This window comes from Hibiscus syriacus, unplaced genomic scaffold (assembly GCF_006381635.1).
Source record: "Hibiscus syriacus cultivar Baekdansim isolate YM2019G1 unplaced genomic scaffold, ASM638163v2 tig00113725_pilon, whole genome shotgun sequence".
Classification (NCBI taxonomy): domain Eukaryota; kingdom Viridiplantae; phylum Streptophyta; class Magnoliopsida; order Malvales; family Malvaceae; genus Hibiscus; species Hibiscus syriacus.
Genome location: NW_024063471.1, coordinates 12,215,983 through 12,239,250, shown reverse-complemented (window position 1 = coordinate 12,239,250; position 23,268 = coordinate 12,215,983). Strand labels below are relative to the sequence as shown.

The 23,268-nt window shown below is 32.9% G+C and overlaps 1 protein-coding gene across 1 annotated transcript; it reads left to right on the top strand.

The window, feature by feature from the left end:
• Positions 1-16,398: 16,398 nt before the first annotated feature.
• LOC120187674 (transcription initiation factor TFIID subunit 5-like) lies at positions 16,399-22,386 on the top strand. Its single transcript, XM_039191337.1, has 4 exons — positions 16,399-16,467; positions 16,730-16,839; positions 17,036-17,162; positions 22,163-22,386. The coding sequence occupies exons 1-4, from the start codon at positions 16,431-16,433 to the stop codon at positions 22,384-22,386; spliced, it is 498 nt and encodes a 165-aa protein (XP_039047268.1). The 5' UTR covers positions 16,399-16,430.
• Positions 22,387-23,268: the final 882 nt, after the last annotated feature.

The window sequence follows — 23,268 nt, the reverse complement described above, 5'->3', positions numbered from 1 at the left end:
CAAAAAACAAATAATCATCTTGATATTTCAAATAAATCAGTCTACACAAAAGTTGTCACTTTAGTAGCATTTTATTTCAATTAATCTATCAAAACATTAGAGCTAACCAAAATATGAATTAATTTGTTTCAATATATATTCTAATAATCAAAAATCAAAATTGAAACTAAATTGAATATATTCATATATTACATTAACAATATAAATATTGTCAATCAATAAATTTCTCTTAATTTTATCTTTCAATTGAATTGAAAGATAAGAAAAATAATAATAAATTTGAATACAATTAAGCATCATATCAATATATTAGATACTCCATTAATATTTCATCTTTAGATAAAACATTCACTTTAAGTGATATCTGAAGTGGTAACCAAACACTGAAAATAAGAACATGTAAAGCAAGAATCTTTCTTTGGACTGATTTGTTATTCACACATCAAACTGAATAATTATCACATGCTTATTAAATTTTTTTGTTCATGCGATTATGTCAACTATTAATTTTCCTTTGGGTCGACCAATACTAACATATCCTAAGTAACATGCATATAACCCTTCATATTTTAAAATAAAATATTTACCGTAACTGAGGTAACTTTAACAACTTATTACTTTAATTAAGGCATTCCAAAATAAATATCAATATTCAAATTTAATATTTGTCGTAATTGAGGTCACATTAACGTATTTATGGTTTAAGGCATAGGTTCCCAATATGTCCAAATACAATCATTTGTGTTGTAGTACCACTTAAAGAATATGATGATATTAGATACATGATTGAATTAAATTACTAAAAAAATTCAAGTTAATGATTAATTTGCTGAGGTATGTAAGATATCTTATGTTAATGGGTCATAAAGAAATGTGGTTGAGAATTCATCTCAAATGGTTTTCGGAAGTGAGTTTGAGGACTCGACATATAGGCTGATAAAAACTTTAGTAGCACTGTTGGAAAGTGCAAATGAATTTGATGGAACATAAACAGCTGTGAAGTATAGGGAAAGAAGCATACACCATCCAGAATCCACTATTAATGTTGGCGCTCAAAACCACTAGGGAGAAATACATGATAATTCCAGCAAAGATGAAGAAACCGAGGAACTCATTTTGGATGATGTTGAAATTATTTTCAGTGGTGGTGATGAACTTGATTTAGTCATTGATGAACATCTCACACCGTATCAAACAACCCCTCACATGTAAGAGAAAGATTATGATGCAATTAAGGCACGTAAATTCCTAAAGATGTTGATATAATTGCCAATAGCCAAGACCCGGAGAACTACCCAAGTGGCCCATCACATGAGCAAGGGCTAAGGAGTTTCAAGCACCCATGGAGAGTATTATAACATCAAGATTGGGATGTGATGAAGGATGAATAATAAGGGAGGAACACTTTATGTTGTCTATGCATGAATTTTCATGAGAATTTGAAGTTTGTATAACATTTATTGCATTTAATAAGTGTGTTGTTCATTTAAGCATGCATTGCATTTAAATCATATAGTTCATTTAGGGAATTAGTTTATTTATGTCATTAGATCATTTAGTAAGCTACTTCATTCATGCATCTAGTTCATTTAATAAAGATAGTTAATTTATTAAACTAACTCTTAATTGGTTCATGCATATTTTCAATTAAAGATTGAATAAAGTTCACCTTTGTGTCTAGGTGCATGAGAGAAGTTGAACGGTTTAATCAGATGCAAGAATGTCAGTCAGAATGTCTTCCAGTTCTGGATGCAATAAAGACGTGTTTGGTTCTATAAATCAATTGGAAATTATTCCTCTATCTCTTATCTTTCCAACACCTCTTGAATCACCTTAATATGATATCGGGAGCTTGAGATATAATCGATTTATTGAAGACAGTGCAGGCTGGAATTTTGTTACGGAATTTTATGCATGGATGATTTTGATGAGTTTGAGCCAAGGGAGATTCTTTTCAACTTCAGCCAAGTGACAAGACATTCAAGTACTCTTAATTCACCCATTCAATGCATTCAAAGCTGATTGTTATCATATAAATTCAAGGGTTGTTCATATTCTTCAAGGGAGCATGCAATGAAGGGTAATTTAATTCACTTATTAAGACAATTTTCAGCATGGAATAGCAAGAGTCTTCCACCCCTTGAACGAAATTAAGGCCAAATTCAGCTTCAAATTGTCTAGATTCATCCCCAAAATGATCTAGAATATTCGACCAACTTTGAAGATAAGAAGACAAATCATTCAAGTGCATTTTATTCTTAAGTTGACGAGAATGTTTTCATCTTTTGAGTCTTTTCATATGCTGCTTAGAAATAGTATAAATAGGCACCTTTTGGATCGATTATAGACAAATTTGAATATATAAAACATCTTTGAGAGGTTGCTTTCATTCCTTTTCTCTTGTATAACTTTATCGGCTTCAAGATAGTCATGTAGTCTTCATCCATTTCCTTTTGTTATAGCGTTGGTTCCTAGCTCATCTATAGCTAGTGGTTGAATTCCATATCCCACCACTTCGTTTCAACCTTTAATATATTGCTGGTTCCTAACTCTTATATAGTTAGAGGGTCACAATCCATTTCCTTGAGATTCTTCAACTATACACCAACTCCCTACTATCTTCACCAACATTTTAATCCTTTATTTTCCTTAATCACAACCATCACTCTTCTTACAGTGCTAATCCATTTCAACATATCTTTCATCTTTCAATTTCCATATTTTATTTATCTATTTATATTTTACAACGTTGTTTACGAATTTCAAATTACATTCAAAGTACTGTGGAGTTCTTACCTAGAATCACGATCGAGCATTCACATATACAACTAGAGACATATAATCGAGATCATATCATTTGGCATTAGAGCTAGCCGATTCAGTAAGATTATCGTATTATTTTCTCTCTCCCGAGTTCGTAAAAAATTTAAAAAATTTTAAAAAAACCAAAAGAAAGAAAAAGTTTAAAAAGGGAGGAAGTAATTCTTTTTATCTTTAAAGAAAAAAATATTTACCTCATCTTTATATTCCATTATTCAATTTTGTTACTTTTACTTACCATCTTTTTTCCTTGTAGTCAATTTCTTTTCACTATCCTTGCTAGCAAGCCACAATTGTTTCAGTCGAAGTCCACTAGAAACTTGTAAGCCTTGAGGAAGTTCCCAAAAGGACTTGAAATCAAAGCACGAGTGGTAAAAGGCAAGAGTCATCATCAAGGATAAAGTCATCCCAAGTGAAACACAAGTGGGAGTGACTTTTCTTAGAGTGTTTAGTGAGGTTTTTCCTTTTATTTATGAGGTTTTTTATTACTAATTATGTCTTATCATTCGAGAGATAATTCTCAAGTTATAGGTAACGTTGAACCAAACAAAAAATGCAAGCCATGGTCATGAATTGACCAGGATTTTGAGGGAGAAGTTGGAACCTCTCCATGAACGTATGGATTGCATTGAAGAGGAGCATACTCAAGGATTATGAGAGAATAAGATGTCAATCAAGGAGGAAATGAAGAAGTGGAAAGACCAGAAGAATATCATGCATCACAACAAAGAATGGGAAATCGAGGTATAAGGCCCCAAAGGTTTTTCCCATTAATGGATGACAATCCTGTTAATATTAAGATTTCCATTCCACCATTCCAAGTTAAGACGGATCCCGAGGCTTACCTAGCATGGGAAAAGAAGGTAGAGCACATCTTTAGGTGACATGATTATTATGAACTCAAAAAGGTAAAACTCGCTACCCTTGAGTTTACAGGTTATGCACTAATATGGTGGGATCAATTGACATCAAGTAGGGGATGCAATGGAGAACATCCTATCACTACATGGGATGAAATGAAAGTAGTGATGTGAAGGCAATTCATTCCAACCCACTACCATCGAGAGTTGTTCTTCAAAACCTTTCACAAGGTAACTGAAGTGTTAAATATTATCACAAAGAGATGGAAGTGGCAACGATTCGAGCCAACATCGATGAGGATCGAGAAGCCACAATGGCAAGATTTATAGCGAGACTTAATCTGTACATTGTGAACGTTGTTGAGTTGCAAAATTATGTGGGGATGGAAGACATGGTGCATATAGCAATGAAGGTGGAAAAATAACTCAAAAGAAAGGGTGCTACATGATCTTATGAGAGTGCAACTTCAAAATGGAGGCAAAGTTCATACAAGAAGACTCCTCTATTGCCATCCCACGAAAGAGGAGAATAACCCAAAGGAAGTAAGCCCATTGCCGAAACCAGCAAGGGTAAGACTACCGTCACTCCAAATCATTCCCGTGATATATAATGTTTTAAGTGTTTGGGGCATGGACACATTGCAAGCCAATGTCCAAATCGCAACACCATGCTCATTCGAGTTGATAGAGAAGTTGAATCAAAACAAGAAGAGGACGAGAATGAAGATGCTACCATTGATGAAGAAGAATTAGGGCATGTCGTGGAGGAGAGGTTCTTGTTGTCAAAAGAAGCCTGAACGTGCAATCCAGTGGAGGAGATGAACAATGTGAAAATATCTTCCATACTCACTGCCACGTTAGAGGAAATGTATGATTTGTTATTATTGATGGAGGTAGTTGCACTAACGTTGGTAGTACCTTAATGGTGGATACACTTGTCTTGGCAACAACAAAGAATCAACAACCTTACAAACTACAATGGCTCAATGATGGAGGAGAACTCAAGGTGACCAAGCAAGTTAGAATTGCTTTCTCCATTGAGAAGTACAAAGACAAGGTGTTATGTGATGTCGTTCCAATGCACGCAAGCCATTTTCTACTTGGAAGGCCATGGAAATTTGATAGGGTAGTGATCTATGATGGGTATACCAACATGTATACATTCACCCATGGGGCAAGGAAGATTAATTTAGCTCCACTTTCACCAAAACAAATACATGAAGACCAAATTTAATTGAGAGGAAAATTCGAAAGAACCAAAGAGAGAAAGACCAAAATGGAGGTAAAAGTAAAAGAGTGCGATCAAAATGAGGGAAGGAAAATCATCATTCTTTCTAAAGAGATAAAATAGAAAAAGTGTTTAATGACAGCAAAAGAAGCACTTGTGCTCATGTACAAGGAATTTTTTTGAACGTTAACTACCTTGATCAAAATTTGCATGCTTTTATTGTGTCTTTATTGCAGGAGTTTGATGACCTATTTCTGGAAGAAATACCAAGTGGGCTGCCACTTATTCGTGGCATATAACATCAAATAGACTTTGTTCCTGGAGCCATCATTCCAAACTGACCAGCTTATCAAAGCAACCCTGAAGAAACTAAGGAATTATAAAGGTAAATATCTGAGTTGATGGAAAAAGGATACATGAGGGAAAGCCTTAGCCCTTGTGTCGTGCTGGTTCTACTTGTGCCAAATAAGGATGGAACTTGGCGCATATGTATGGATTGACGAGCGGTAAACAAAATTATGGTAAAGTATCGCCACCCAATTCCTCGCTTAGATGAAATTTTGGATGAGCTTAGCGGTTATAACCTATTTTCCAAGATTAATCTTAAGAGTGGTTACCTCTAAATATGAATGCGGGAAGGTTATGAGTGGAAAACATCATTCAAAATGAAGCAAGGCCTTTATGAGTGGTTGGTTATGCCTTTTGGCTTAACTAATGCAACAAGCACATTTATGAGGTTAGTGAATCATGTTCTTAGGCCATTCTTGGGTAATTTTTATGTGGTTTACTTTGATGAGATTCTAATATATATTAAAACCATTGAAGAACATGTTTAACATTTGAGGTTAGTTTTACTTTTTTTGATGAAGGAAAATTTGTTTGTTAATTTATAAAAATGTATGTTTTTACTAATAGGGTTGTTTTCCTACGTTTCGTTATGAGTTCTGAAGGTTTGGAGGTTGACAAAGAGAAGGTTAAAGCCATTGAAGAGTGGCCATGACCAACAAGCATTTCTCAAGTTAGGAGCTTCCATGGACTTGTAAGTTTTTATCGGAGATTCGTCCCCAAATTTAGAACCATAGTTGCCCCACTAAAAAGTGTTATTAAGAAGAATTCTAAATTCTTTTGGGGAGAAGATCAAAAGAAGTCCTTTAATAGCATTAAAGATTGTTTAATTCATGCCCCTTTACTTACTCTACCTGATTTTAATTTATCTTTTGAAATTGAATGTGATGCATCAAGTGTAAGAATTGGAGTAGTTTTGTCTCAAGGTGGACGTCCTACAACCTATTTTAGTGAGAAATTAAGTGGAGCTACGCTTAACTATCCTACATACGACAAGGAGATGTATGCTCTTGTGAGGCCAATGGAAACATGGCAACACTACCTTTAACCTAAGGAGTTCATTATTCACACCGATCATGAGGCGTTGAAACATATTGGGGGTAGTATAAACTCAACAAAAGGCATGCCAAATAGGTAGAGTTTCTTGAAACCTTTTCATATATTATCAAGTACAAGAACGAAAGGAGAATATAGTTGTTGATACATTTTCACGAAGGTATGTTCTTTTAAACACTTTGGAATCTAAGTTGTTGGGTTTTACTTTTATTCAAGACTTATATGTTTCTGACTCTGATTTTTGAGAAATTTACAAAGTTTGTGAGAAAGGGATGATTGATAAATACTTTAAGCATGATGGTTTTCTATTCATGGAAGGGAGACTAGGCATCCCTCAATGTTCCATGCGAGAATTGCTCACTAAGAAAGCCCATGGAGGAGGATTAATGGGACATTTTGGCATAGCAAAGACTTTGGCTATACTTTAAGAACACGTATATTGGCCCAAAATAAAATGAGATGTGGAAAAGTTTTGTGAGCATTCCATTACTTGCAGGAAGGCCAAATCTAAAGTCATGCCACATGGACTTTACACACCACTACCCATACCGGAAGCACCATGGATGGATATTTTAATGGATTTTAGCTAGGGCTTCTACACACAAAGAACAACAAAGACTTCATCTTTGTAGTTGTTGATAGATATTTTAAAAATATCTCATTTCATTCCCTGTGACAAAACTAATGATGCCTCACATATTTCTACATTGTTTTTTCAGGGAAATTTTAAAGCTACATGGCACCCCCAGAACTATTGTGTCTGACCGGGATGTGAAGTTATTAAGCCACTTTTGGAGAGCCCTGTGGAGAAAGATTGGTACTAAGCTACTATTCTCCACCACTTTCCACCCTCAACCGGATGGTCAAACTGAAGTGGTGAATCGTGTACTTTCCATGTTACTTCGATCCATCATTCGGAAGAATTTGAGAACATAGGAGTAGAGTTTACCATATGTGGAGTTTCCATAAAACTGTTCAATCTATACTACTACAGGGCGCACGCCTTTTGAAGTGGTGTATGGGTTCAATCCATTAATATCGATAGACTTGTTACCATTACCCACTGATCAAATTATGGATAAAGATGGACTTAACAAAGATGAGTTTGTTAAGAAGCTTTATCAACAAGTGAGGGAGAACATTGAAAAATGAACTAAGCAATATGAGCAGTAAGCAAATAAGGGTCGTAAGCAAATTACTATTGAGCCAGGGGATTGAGTGTGGATGCACATGAGGAAAGAAAGTTTTCCAGCACAACGAAAGTCTAAATTAATGCCTCGGTGACATGGACAATTCCAAATAGTTAAGAAGATCAATGACAATGCCTATCAATTTGATCTTTAACGTCAGTTTAATATCAGTTCAACCTACAATGTTGCTGACTTGTCTCCTTATGATATAAGTGACAATTTGGGCATAAATCGCCTTAAAGAGGGAGGGAATAATATGATCCCCAATAGAAAAGACTTGGAGAAGTAACCAAGTGGCCCCATCACACGAGCAAAGGCTAAGAAATTTCAAGCAGCCATGGAGGAGTATGTTTACATCAAGTTTGGGACGTGATGAAGGAGGAATAATAAGGGAGGAACACTTTACGTTGCTTATGCATGAATTTACATGAGAACTTGAAGTTTGCATAACATTCATTGCATTTAATAAGTGTGTTGTTCATTTAAGCATGCATTGAATTTAAATCATCTATTTCATTTAGGGAAGTAGTTCATTTATGCCCTTATATCCTTTAGTAAGCTACTCCATTCATCCATCTAGTTCATTTAATAAATATAGTTCATTTATTAAAATAACTCTTAATTTTTTCATGCATAATTTCAATTAAAGATTGAATAAAGTTACCTTTGTGTCTAGGTGCATGAGAGAAGTTGAACGGTTTCATCAGATGCAAGAGTTTTAGTTAGAATGTCTTCCAATTATGGATGCAATACAGATGTGTTTGGTTCCAGAAATCAATTGGGAATTATTCCTCTATCTCTTATCTTTTCAACGCCTTTTGAATCACCTTAATCCGATATCGAGAGCTTGAGATATGATCAATTTATTGAAGACATTGCAGGCTGGAATTTTGTTACGAGAATTTTATGTGTGGATGATTTTGAGCCAAGGGAGAGTCTTTTCAACTTCATCCAAGTGACAAGCCATTCAAGGACTCTTAATTCACCCATTCAAGGCATTCAAAGCTTATTGTTATCATATAAATTCAAGGGTTGTTCATATTCTTCAAGGGAGCATGCAATGAAGGGTGATTTAATTCACTTATTAAGACAATTTTCAGCATGGAATAGCAAGAGTCTTCCACCCCTTGGACGAAATTAAGGCCAAATTCAACTTCAAATTGTCTAGATTCATCCCAAAATGATTTAGAATATTCATCCAACTTTGAAGATAAGAAGACAAAGCATTGAAGTGCATTTTATTGTTAAATTGACGAGAATGTTTTCATCTTTTGAGTTTTTTCATATGCTACTTAGAAATAGTATAAATAGGCACCTTTGGGGTCGATTATAGACAAATTTGAATATATAAAACATCTTTGAAAGGTTTCTTTCATTCTTTTTCTCTTGTAGAACTTTATCAGCTTCAAGATAGTCTTGTAGTGTTCATCCATTTCCTTTTGTTATAGCGTTGGTTCCTAGCTTATCTATAGCTAGTGGGTCATGTTCCATATCCTACCAATTCTTTTCCAGATTTAATATATTGTTGGTTCCTAACTCTTATATAGTTAGAGGGTCACAATCCATTTCGTTGAGATTCTTTATACTATATACCAACTCACTACTATCTTCACCAGCCTTTTCATCCTTTATTTTCCTTAATCACAACCATCACTCTTCCTACGTTGCTAATCCATTTCAACATATCTTTCTGTCGGGACCGTTGGTGCATCCCACGGTGTAGTGGAAATAAAACTCCACGGTCTCACCAGTGATCCAAGTGCATAAATCCAAAGTCGGGAGGAAAGGATGCGAATACTTACAATGGGTTCCTTGAAAAATAGCAAAAATAACAGGGAGAAGTGGTGATCACTAACGGTTCAAATCATAAGCCTCCACGAAAACACGTCTCGGCCTCTACTTAGTTCGCCTGGTTGAGAGCGAAATTTTCTCTTTCCAAAATAGGTTTTGAGAAAATGGCTGAAGTGATCGACTGTTAGACCTTACCTCACTTAAATATATCAGTTACCCTAACACTTAGGGTTTTTATTTATTTCGAATTAATAAATTTCTTATTTAATTAATTGAAATTAAATATACATTAAAGCCTTATAACCTGAATTACAATCTTTAATATTTATTTTAAATCTTATTTAATTATTTTGAATTAAATATCAATTAAAAGAGTTGTAATCAAAATTACATTCTTTTAATGTTTACTTACTATATTCAGGATAATTAAAATCATATGTATATCAAATATACAATTATTAACTCTAGATTTATTTTAGTAACATATAACAAATTGTACATCTTTGCTCATTTCAATCCTAGGGTGTGACCCTGTAGTTTTTTGTAACGTTAGTAGTGATTATTAGATCAATTCTAATATTACATACAATGAGTGACATCTAGCAATATATCATTGTCACCTAAGTTACAAGAAATTATGATTCGACATATCAGCTTCATGATTAACTCTTTTATGTATTATATCCTTTTGTCGTTTATATCTAGAATAGGCACAAGTCTTAGAATAGTCACACTTGTATATCCCATCTATTGTTTCTTTATATCTAGAGTAGACTATAATTAACGAATAATTTGTGATATCACATATCAACTTATTCGAGCATGGCCATGCATTTCTAGTCTCACTCAATCAAGTGGCCTGTGATATATTTCCTATTTTGTAGGAAGGATAAATCATATCATAATCATACACACCCCACTACATATATTAAGATATATTCAATAACAGTCTTTATAGTGCAACCAGTTACGGAGCATGTTTAACTGTATCAAAACATACAATAATATATGTTGGGATGACATTGATCTTAAGTCTGATGATCATACATATAGTCATCATAATGAGAAATGTTATGACCGTTACATAATAATCCAAGACATATATTCATGATGGGTCAATCCAATACATTGTTCTCTAATAATATAATCATGTATCAATTATGACATCTCCATGTCAATGACAACTCCTTGGCATCAATCAATAACATGTTAGTCTTAAGCATATTATTATTGTCTATGCCCATAATAATACTTGATTATGGATCTTTTAATAATGTTATTATATGGACTTTATTATCTTTCAGTTTATGTTAAACTCAAACATATAACTAAAAATAATAGTGGCAATGCCTTTATTTAATAAAATCGGTAAATAAATGTATTATTATAATCATCATATGATTGGTCTTTGGGCATATTCTAACACTTTCATCGTTCCATTTCCATATTTTATTTATATATTTCTATTTTACAATGTTGTTTATGAATTTTATATTACATTCAAAGTATTGTGGAGTTCTTACTAGAATCACGATCGGGCATTCACATATATGACTTGAAACATATAATCGAGATCATAGCAGACGTCATATTTAGCTTCAGGCCACATGGCTGAATCATCCAAAATCTTTCGTAAATGATCAGTTGAGAAGCGATTTAGAAGAAAAAATGAAGCTACGTTAGAAATTAAAGAATATTTCATAAAAGTCCATATAGAATTCAAGGTTGCAGAATCAAAGTAGAAAACCATATATGTGAAGTGTGATGATTATGCTCCTAAAAGTAAGTGGTTGATCATAGTGTACAAAATGCAGAGGCAAAATTCTTGGGTTATCTTATGGTACAATGGTTCACACAAATTTTTATGAAACTCCACTGAACAAGACCATCAATTATTGGACTCCAAAGTAATATACCAATATGTAAAGGTGTTGGTTAAACAAAATCCAAGGATCCTTTGTTCAATGTTAGTTGCATCTATTCAAAATCGGTTCAAATACCATGTAAAATACAAAATGGTTTGGTATCTAAAGGAGAAGGTTGTAAGGTTTGTATATGGAAAATGGGATATCATACAATGAGCTATCAAATTTGTTATAAGCTATGAAATGATTTATCCTAAGAACCATAGTGAAGTCTCAAACCATGCTTGCATACAACCTAGAAGGTCAAGTTCTTCAAGGAAGGAGATATTCCATAGTCCCTTTTAGGCATTGAGTTCATGCATAGAATGATTTCTATTTTACAAACGTATTATCCAAGTAGATGGTATGTTGTTGTAAGATATATATAAGCATATGATGTTGATAGAAATTGTACAAGATGATAAATTAAATATATTCCTGATTGCATTCACCATTGTTAAAGGAGAGATAATATAGACTTAGGATTTCTTTTTTACTAGTCTATGTAAGTATATCATTCAAGAAGATGGAGTTTTCTTGATCTCTGATTGAGTAACATACATTTTGGTGACAATTTAAATCATTAGAATGTAATTGGACACCTCTCTACGCATATCCTGCATATTGCATCTGTCATATTAGTATGAATAATATTTAGAAGTTTTATAACGACCACAATCGTAGCTAGATATTAAGAATAAGAAAGTTTTATTTTCAATAATTGAATCCATTTATGTGTTTTTTTAAATTTATGTTAATAACATATATATTATCAAACAATATATGATCTAGAATGACCAAATTTTGATAAGAGATTGGAGAATTTAAAGGTTTATGAAGTGCATGTTTGGAAGCGGGCTTCGAAAATCGAGGGATAAAATCGTGTGCAAGCATACAATGGTGGTAGATGATACAGACACATGAAGGCAAACCTTTTTGAGGCCATTAATTTAGTAGCAAAAGATACATGACATCTCTTAAATGCCTAGTGTGGTAAACGAGACATACTTTAAGTTGGCTAAGGTTTCGTCCGATAAAGGGAAGGAGATTGAGTGTATGATAACTATAGGTAAAATTTATGGCTCCTATAATGGTGTAAGCAATAGAAGCAAATGAACGATTGGAAACCTCAATATTTGTTCACTACTTCAATTAAATTAGGCATACTTTTGGAATCGTTACATGCATATTCTGCAATGAAGTAGGAGGACGAAAAACATTTAGAGTTGATTTATTACAAATATGATATAATTTTGGACATTTTTCAGGCATGGAGATATCTATGTGCTTATGTAGTCGATACATGTATGTATACTGGAAAAAATGCGTACACCTATGTTGATGAGTGTGTTCACCTATAAGGGCTATTAAATATCTACAACTTTGAGTTTAGAAAAATCTCAATTGAATCATATTAGTTGAAAAATGATCATGCTGAAAGACTACCAAATCCAATGATTCGTACAATCTAAAGGGACGACCTCAATCCACTCTCATTCATACCAGCATAAATATCCATATTTAAGAGAGAGATCAACTGAAGAGATGTGTATTATGTAGGGGTGAAGGTCATTAAAAAAGTTGTTCAAACGTACCCAGATACAATACTCAGTGATAATCTTATTTGTATTTGAATGGATTTTTTTATTACCTATTTGTATTTGAATGAATGTTTTGTTTTGCCTATTTAATTTTTGAGTGAATGTGATTGATAACCATATTAGAATTAATATTCACTAGAACAAAATATAACCTTTAATGACACACGAACGATGACACACACTAATTTATGACTTGCAAAAAATGTGTGTCATAAGAAAAATGTCATGTTTCTTAAAATCTAAACAATTTATGACTTACAATAATGTGTGTCATGTTTAATAGTCATAATCCAAAAAATTTCAAAAACACAGAGTACATTTTTAATTGTGTGTCATCTCTAAAAGTCGTATTTTAATTTCCCCATAATTTTCATTTTCCCGCTTCTTCCCCCCTCGATAATCAGTTCACGCCTAATGTTTTCCACACCTTTCATTCTCTCCTTTTCTCTCCTTCTTTTCATCTCGATTCTCTTCTTTTTGTTAGGCCCGAGTTTGTATCCCCAGCCTCTACCACCCATTTCCAACTCTGATGAACTCGACGATCTTCGTCTCTTCCACCGCACCACTGTATCTCCCTCCGCATCATCCTCACAATGATCCCACTCTCTTGTTCGCTAATGCTGGTATGATTTATTTTCTTTGGTTTTCTGTTTAGTTGCATTTATAACTTTAAACAGACGAATCAACCCTCTTCTTCTTCTTCTTCTTGTTTTGTTTTCGACCATTCGTCTATGGCCCTTGACTATGATTCCAAGCCTGACGATACCCGTACTCCCGACGCTGCTAATTTGTCTCGCAAAAAGGCTATCCCACCTCAACCCGCCAAAAAGCTCGTCATCAAACTCGTTAAAGGTTTGTGTTTCCTTTTAATTGATCTCATTTCTTGTATAATTTATTATCTAGGTGTTTTTTTATATAAGATTTTTTTTATTTTCAGTTAATTAGAGAATTTGATCTTAGCAATTTAGTGGCTTTGGTTGTTGGGTCATTTTTGGAATTAAAAAATTGGGGATTAGAGGAGGTGAATTTTAGAAACTAGGGATTTTGTTCGGTCTTAAGATCTTAGGATAGGCAAATTTATGTTTATTGCTTTTACTATTATACTGAGCTAACACTAATTAATTAAAATTGGATTATGTCATTTAGGCTGTGTAAATTGAAACCTATTTCTTTGTTAGCATATTTGATGCGTTATTGCATAAGTATGATAAGTTACTTCATCTTTCCAACCAGCTAAATATGGATTTTAGTTAGCAGGTATTGATATTTCATATTAATAAGTCTACTTGCAAGGAACTGTAATCAGGTTTGAAGTATTATTGGTTTTTTAGCCAAATCTGATTATATATTGTTTATATGAACTAATTATAAGAAAATAGAACAACATTGCATTTACTAACAATGATAATACTTTGAAAATATACTCATAAGGGTTTTTGATACAACTTTAACTTCTCCTGGTTCTCTGTAGCAAAACTGACATTGCCTACAAATTTTGAGGAAACATGGACAAAACTGAAGTCGGCCATGAATGCTATATTTCTGAAACAACCAAATCCTTGTGACCTGGAGAAGCTTTATCAGGTAAGTCTCAATTTTTCCTCTTTCTCTTTATTTTGATTATGTAGCCATTTGCAGTGTGAGAAATATTGACCCTTGGAATTGTAGTTGAAATGTGAATTCGTAAATAAAATAAATTTGGATATTGTTGTTTGAAATTGTTTTAAAAATTTTAATAATTATAAATGTTTGTTTAAATTGATATTATTATGATTTAATGTAATGACAATAGCTAAGACTGCAAACCAAACAAACCTTTAATAAATCATTCGTAAATTGTTTAGCGAGAAGTTCATTTATGTTCGTTTATTTATTAAACGAATAAACATTAACAGAATCTGGTGTTCGTTTAATTAAATGAACGAACAGGAACAAAGGGCTCGTCCGTTTATTTGCGTGTTCTCCTTCTTGGATCATCGTAATCTTTGTAATGCTGCCATGATTTGTAGGCAATGGCAGTCAGCTAGTGCTCATGAGGATTTTTGGAGGTATTTGAACTTTGAAAACTGGAATTTATCTCTTGAACAATTTGAGTCTCAGATTTTCTCAATATCTTTACTTAGTTCTCATTAATTTTAAATAGTGTACTCTAAACAAAGTTTAGAAATTTTTTGGAGTTGACATTATTTTTTAGATAAGAAAACTTTATGGGTATTCGATTATAATATTATTTTGCATGAGAAAATGGTACATTAATGTAATGAAATTGGATGCCATACTGCAATAACGTTGCATTTTGATCTTGCAGTTGATGACATTTGTCAAAGATATCCAAATGCCACTGAAGTGAACCTGAGTGGCACTCCTAGCATGCACCTTCTTGTTATGAAAGTATCCATTCATTACGGTAATATTTTGTTGACATATTTTATGTTCTAATAAAATGAATTTTACACAACCTCTTATTAATGTGTATAAAAATTTCTGATTGGTAGAAATCTTAAGGCTTTAACATTAGGAAAAGGGCTACTAGGGGATGCTTTTTTCTATGCATTGACTAAGTGTGGTATGTTAAGGAGTTTGGATGTGAATGATGCTATTCTCGGTGATGGTGGTCAAGAGAAACCTATTAACCATGATAGGTTATGTGATCTGAAAGTAACTAAAAACCGTGTGATGCATATATCTATCAGGTGAAGCAAAATCTAGATTTGATTGTAAACTATATTTTGATGTCAATCTGTTCTTCTGTTATGATAACATCTGATCTTTTGTAGGTGCCCACTATTAAAGAGTTTGTCCTTGAAATGTAGTAATATGGCACAGGCAGCCCTTAATTTCCCCCTTTTTACAACTGCTTGATATAAGTGCATGCCATAAACTTACAGATGCAACAATTCGTTCCACAGTGACTTATTGCCCTCAATTAGAGTCTTTAGACATGTCAAATTATTCATGTGTTAGTGATGAAACATTGCAAGAAATAGCCCGCTCTTGTTCTATTCTCCATGTTCTGAATTCGTCATATTGTCCTAACATATCTCTTGAGGTCAGTTTTTGCAAATGGTTAATTTAGTTCTAATTAGTACCGCTTTCTGGTTAAGCAATATTTTGATGCATTTTCTTTCTATGAAGTCTGTAAGACTACCAATGTTAACGGTTCTTAAGCTTGACAACTGTGAGGGTATCACTTCAGCTTCAATGGGTGCAATAGCATACAGTTATATGTTGGAGGTTTGAATCATTTTTCTCGTATATATTGCTGCTACCTATATGTTTTTTTTATCAGGAGATGGAATTTGCTCGTTCTCTTAGGCAGAGTAAAATAAGGGCATTAACAGACCATTCACTTAATCAAGAGATGGAATAATCCCAGTTTCTCTATTACTTTTTATATGATGTAAGTGCTTAATTTTAATTTTAGTAAAACACAATATAATTAATCATCGTACTTGTCTAATGTTAACATCAAGATATGTCAGGTAAAAGCCATAAATTGTTTCCTTGGTAACTGCTAATAGATAAGAAAATAATCTATTTATTTCCTCATTTACTGTTGAATTTGTTGTCAATCACTTTGACAATATTCCTATGATCTTCTATTGCAATATTTGCATAAAACACAATCCACTGCAATGTTATGGGTCATCAATGAACACATTAACTTTCAAGGTGATGCCATCCAGCTCAGTTGGTAGAGCACAAGGCTCTTAATCTTGGGGTCGTGGGATCGAGTCCCATGGAGGGAATTTCATAATTTGGAGGTCTCCTACGGAAGCTGCTCTCAGCTTGGCGTTGGGGGCAGCCTACTATCCTAGCTCTCCCTTACCCTATTATATATGGGAATAAGGGTTAGCTAAGTTTTTTTATATTCTACATGTTATGTATGCAAAAGAGGTGTTGTTTGACTATTGTTTTCTTTATTTCCTTGCAGTTTCTTTTGGACAGCCCAGTTCCATTTCTGATGATGCAGAGGTTGTAACACTTATTGGAAGTTGCCAGGATGCAGCTAATCAGATAAACCAGAAAGAAATACATTGGGGAGTGAATTGCTGAACTGGTCTTATATATATGGATTTAACAGATATAATTCTCCTTCCATTATGAAAGTAAAAGGGTTTCTACTGCCATCAGGTCTATACAGAATCCTATTTGTACTCCACTTAAATACACAATTGCATACTTGTTCACATATTTCTAATATTTTTTTTTAACTTTGAGCTTCTTATACTTCTCATAATTGCTTGAAGATTCCCTAGAAGAACGCTTGGAGAAAGCTGGAGGTTTGCTTTCTGATTCTGAAAAGACAGAAGAAGAGAACAAAGAGGGGGATGTAGATGAGACTATGGTACTTTTTGCTGTAAAAGGTCATGTAACAATTCATTATATACCTTCAGTTTTTGAATGAATATATTTTACTTTTATTAGTTTTTATATGTTCAAGTTTATTGTAGTAGGATTATGAAGTTACTGTGTGATTAATGGTTGAATCAGGTTTTTGTTCTTTAATTTGTTTTATATGTTCCTTATATCGACATATGATTGCTATATTTTTGATAACGTAATGTGAATATATTGTATGCAAATGGATTGCTTATATATAATATGATATATATATTTAGTATAATGAGGCATTAAATGTGATTTAGTTTGATTATTTGTTAATCTATAATGTATATATATATATATATATATATATATATATATATATATATATATATATATATATATATATATATATATATATATATATATATAATTTACGAAATATAATCACGACAAACGAATGTGTGTCATCTTCATTTATGAAAGGGCTTCAATGACACGCAATGTAAATCATTCATGCATGTCATAAATTTATGACACACAAATGTGTGTCATTTTCATTTATGACGGAGGCTTCAATGACGCGCAATGCATGTCATAAATGTGCGCCATAAATGAGCGCCATAAATACGTGTCATAAATGCGCATCATAGATTTATAACGCACAATTACGTGTCATCTGATATTTATGTCAGTGGATTCAATGACACGAATTTGTGTGTCATCTGCACCCATAGATAACAAGCATTGCGCGTCATTAAAGGGGTTTTTTCTAGTAGTGATTGGTGACTCTATTTCCATTTAAATGAATGTTTTGTACACTATTAAATTTGAACTTGACATTTTAATAATTTTAAATAAACATAATTAAACATACAAATAATTTATTTGAAGAACATTTAATTTAAAATTAATTTTTCATACAAAAATAATGAAGCATTTACAATTCTTATCGGTGTCGAGGTATTGGTGAATGATAATATAAAGGATAACATTGATTGTGTTGTGGTTTCTTAGGAGTCTAATCATCATAGCCAACCTTTTCACTCAAAGAGGGCATATGATCTGGTGTCGTAAATATTTTCCAACCACTCTACTCTCCCATCTTCAGGGGAGACATAGGATGACAAAAATCATATTTGACATCATATATGTCATGTTATCACAATCAAAAGTTGGTCCAAACTTGGTAGAGTATATGGGTGATTAAGGAGAATAAGCTCACACTTGTAGGTCATAACATCATAATCATCAAACGCTTGATGAAATGATCTCGTATTGAATAAAGGTTAAGATGAGCTATAATCTACTTGTGTTGTTTCCACTTCATGGTAATATGAAATCTCACTCCTATTCAATCTAGATTTTTTGGCTTTACAAAAAAATATTCTTATAATGTATCAATTGTTTCCATGCCTTAATCATTGTAAAGTAAGGCTTTCCATTATCTCAATAATAGTTAAGGTAATTCAAATTATAAAATAAAACGTCACCCTCTTTAGTAGGAGTAAGAGTTGGTAAGTATGAAGCCATGTTATTCTAAAGATAGATTAAGTTGGTATGCCTCACAACCCAATACTCATTGTGCCTACCCCGTCCATCGAATCTATGGATAGTGTTATGATTGTCTAGAATTTGCAGAATATGTTGTATAGAGTCAAACTAACTCAACACTCTATCGAAAAATTAAAACTCAACAAAAGAAAAATGGATCAATGGTGTAACAACACACCAATATTAACAACCATTCAAAACATGTTGTGACACACACGGTATTATTTCTTCATATTCGTATGACCTCCAATTCAATGAAATAAATAAATTCTAATTAAGATTATTACTTTCCAACAAGAGGAAAGTCCATCGCATTTTGGCTATTCGGTATTAAAAATAGATGTGTGTGACAATCCCACGATTGTAGTAACATCAATATCATGGTATAAGAATACCAATATCGCAGATCCCCAACAATCTTGACGATTATTCAAAAAAGTATTCAAAAAAGAGATATATTGTGTACGAAATAGACTACCAGATTTATCTAACATCAAAATTCTCCCAATCAAGTGTAGTGATACATTAATCACAAGGCTCACATCAAACAAAGATGGACTAAAGCTTCTAAGTGATCCACACGATAAAGTATTAGAATAGAAGAACAACAGAACAGCAGACTTGCGACTACATTTAAAAGATATCTTAATGTTATTTGGGAACATGTCTTCTATACTTATGACTGGCTATTTCTTAGCTTTCCAACAGTTCTTTAATCCCCTCAATCTGATATCGGGAACTCAAGATATGTCCATTTAATTGAAGACAACGCATGCAGAAAATCCTATACATGATTAATACGAGAATTTATAAATATTATGAATTTTCAATATTTTCATTGATTATCAATTTATATAGGATGATAAATTATATTTTAGGATAACATTTATTATTTTATTAGGAATTAATATTGAGTTAAAACAATTATATTTAGTTTATTGCTATTAGAACATCTTTAATTTTTTACATAGTCATGTTACAACAAGGATTCCTCCTCACCTATATAAAGGAGGCTCATCCCACCATTGTAAACATCATCTTTTCTTTGAATAATAATACAATGTGAGTAAGTTCTTACAAGATATTATTGCCTTGTGCCTTCAAAGCATCTTTCCCTTTAAGTGCTCCCAAGTTCCTGAGAGAGATATCTTCACACTCCGGTTTGCCTTCTCAATACGATTAGAGGGTTGGTTAGAGTCGTATTGCGAAGTTTGTCTTTTCATTGCAACTAGGAGGGTTTGGTAGGAAATATCCATCTATCTTTCATCTCCATAACTCATTATCTTCCTCCTCCATCATCATGCCACCATCATCACCAAATCCTTAAGGTTTGCGTTAAGCACGTACCTACCGAGGGTAAATTTTTGAATCAATTTTTATGAAGATCCGACTGTCAGAATTCTGATCATTCCTCTTTTTTTGTCATCTTTATTTCATTATATTTACAATGAGCAGTCATCCAATAAAATTCATCTGCAACAACCTCTTGTAGTCCACCATAAGGGAAGATAACTTAATTCCTTTATTACATGTTTGTCTTTTAGTTTCTTTTATTTCCATGTTTCCTGTCCTTAGAATTATATTATGCTTATTTTATTGTCTTAACATATTCTTATTGTCTTAATATCATAAACTAAAATCGCTAATCCAATTACCTTTTTGCAGCCCACATCTTTCATTCACCCTCTCATTCTTTGATCGAGTCTATAGCTTTCTAGGTTTGATTCCTCCATGAAGAGCAACGATCATCATCCACTTCTTCTTTTCAATAAATTGGAATCATATTTAGGATGGTTCTTGGAGTAAATCAAGTATTCTTGATTGTTCTTACGAACACACTTCATCATGGTACCCCCAGCGAGGCTAGTTAAGACAAGTTCATCGTTTTCGGGTTATTTTTCAATTTTTTTTAGTTTAGTTTTAATTTATTCTTGTTAGTTTGATATTTTTCATCAAACATAAAAGAAAATAAAAAAAATCAGAAAAAGAAGAAAAAAGGCACAAAAAAGAGAAAAATCCAAAAAAAAAATAAAATATATCTAAAAAACTCAAATAAGAGAATTTGGAATTGATTTTTTATAGAAACTTTCCCCATCTTAATAGAAGTGTCCAATTCAAATTTCATACCAATAGACCTTCATTGAATCCCTCTTATCCATCATTCAAGATTGATTGGTATATTTGAGCACTAGTTACACTCATTGGGAGACATCCACAAACAATTTTATAATTTTTAGAGATTGTAAACCCTTTCAAAGATATTACTAAAGTCGATCTAACTAATCAGGGTTTTTTCGGGTTTATTTTTTAACCTTTTCTTTTACTCTTATTTCTTTAGGTTCTTTTGTTTTACCTTTTAATTTTTATTATATATCATCTATCACATTCTCTTTCTTGTTTTATTAGGATTAAAGAGTTTTCATGCTTCTTCTTCCTTGCATTCTTGTTCTCTTGGAGTACTATCTTTCTTTGGCCTCTTAGAACCTGTAAGTAAAGTTTTATTCCTTTTCTAATGATTGAACTCTGATACGAACATTGGAAAACGTTTTGGAGAAGAAAGTTTTAAAGAGTACAAGATCGACTTTCTTTTCGCTAATTGTACTACTTCATTGGAGTGACTTGTGAGGATTCTTGTTTTTTTTTCTTTTCACATTAAAATTAATCTTTTAGTGTTGTAATTTTAAGAAGGAAGAAGAAGCTTCTTTAAATAATACCTTAGCAAAACTATTGAATGATTCAAATCAACATTTCACTTTAGTGTAGGAAATTCAACGATGATTTGATGAAATTCTACCTAATCTCACCATGAGAAGACAAGAAAACGCCAATGATAAATCGAATTTTCATAGGCCTAACCGTTTTGCTAAACCAAAGTTCACAATTCCACAATTCAAAGGAGATTGCGATCAAGATGGCTACATGGGTTGGGAGAGCAAAGTTGACCATATGTTCTCTTACTGCAATTGTCCTAGAAAAAACAAGTAACATTGATCACCTCAAAATTCCAAGGTTATGCTCTTACTTAGTGGAAGCAAACACGAAAGATGATGCAAGGTTTTCAAATACCAGACATCATGTGTTGGACAGATCTTAACAAGTAATGAGAAAATGTTTTATCTTGACAGACTACATTTGTGAAGTAAATCAACAACTTAATAGACTTTGACAAGACAAAAGTTCATCAAAAGAGTACTACAAGGAGTTGACGCCCTTAATGAATCGTGCAGACATACATGAAGCAGAAGGATACACGATGAATAGATTTGTCACTAGATTACATCCAAACATCACTAATCTTCTTGACTTACATGGTTATTAAAGGCTTGAAGATACACTGAAGAACGCAATGATAATCGAATCACAACTTCAAAGGAAGTATCGTTTCAGAGACACTTACCAAGACACTTAATCTATTTACCCAGGTACTTCTTTACTTCGCAAGGTAATTCATCTACTTCCACTTCTTCTACTATACTTTCTACCACAGATATTCAATCAGACAATGACATCGATGAATATGACGCTAGTAGCATTGTAATAGAAGATACCCAAGGTTCACCTACTTCCACTTCTTCTTCCACTCCACCTTCTACCGATGATACTGAATTAGACAATGACATCGATGAATACGATACTAGCAGCATTGTAATAGAAAATACCGATCTTCAGTCACTTAACCTTAAACCATTGAAATCAAAATATATAATTTAAATTCATGTGATGAAATTTTGTGAGGAGTGTGGGAAACACAAAAAGAAAGAGACATTAAAAAAATAGGCAAAAATGAAAGAGGTCACAACCCATAAAAGCCATCAACATGACCTATGAGAGGTGAGTGAACCTAATTATGAAAAGAAAAGAGTGACTTAAAATACATATGTGAAGACAAAATAATTAAAAGGGAACCTTATTCACAAAATTCTACATCATTTTTCACTTTAGGGAATCAATTGTTTTAATTTCTAACATTAACAAGTATTTTTCTAGTGTGTTTATTTATCACTTACAGGATTTTTGAGAAGTTTTAGGTTATCCACCTAATGGATTGCCACCGGAAAGAGGGAAATAACACCATACTAATTTAATTCAATGTTCTATCATGCCCTATCAAACAAATAATCTCGAAGGAACCAAGGAGTTAGATTTGCTACAAAAAGACTACATATAGGAAAGCCTTAGTCATTGTGTCATTTCAGTGAAAAAACAAGAGTTAAACCATACCAAAGGTAAGTATGTTATTTACTTTGATGATATTCTTATCTACTCACCTTCTCTTGATTTTCATCTCCCCCACTTCCACTTGGTTCTTGAAGTTCTCCAATGGTAACACTTTTATGCTAACATGTACAAGTACTTTTTTTTGTAAGCATATCTTTTTAGGCTTTATAATAAGTGCATAGGAAATCCATTCGATATTGAAAAGGTAAAGGCAATTCGAGAATGGCTTATGTTATCTTATATAATTGAGCTAAGATTTTTCCATGGCTTAGCAAGCTAGGATTTCTCTACTATTGTCGCACCGTTGACGAAAATCACAAAACATTAAGTTAAATTCAAATGGAGACCACAAAAATAAGAAGCATTAGAACTTCT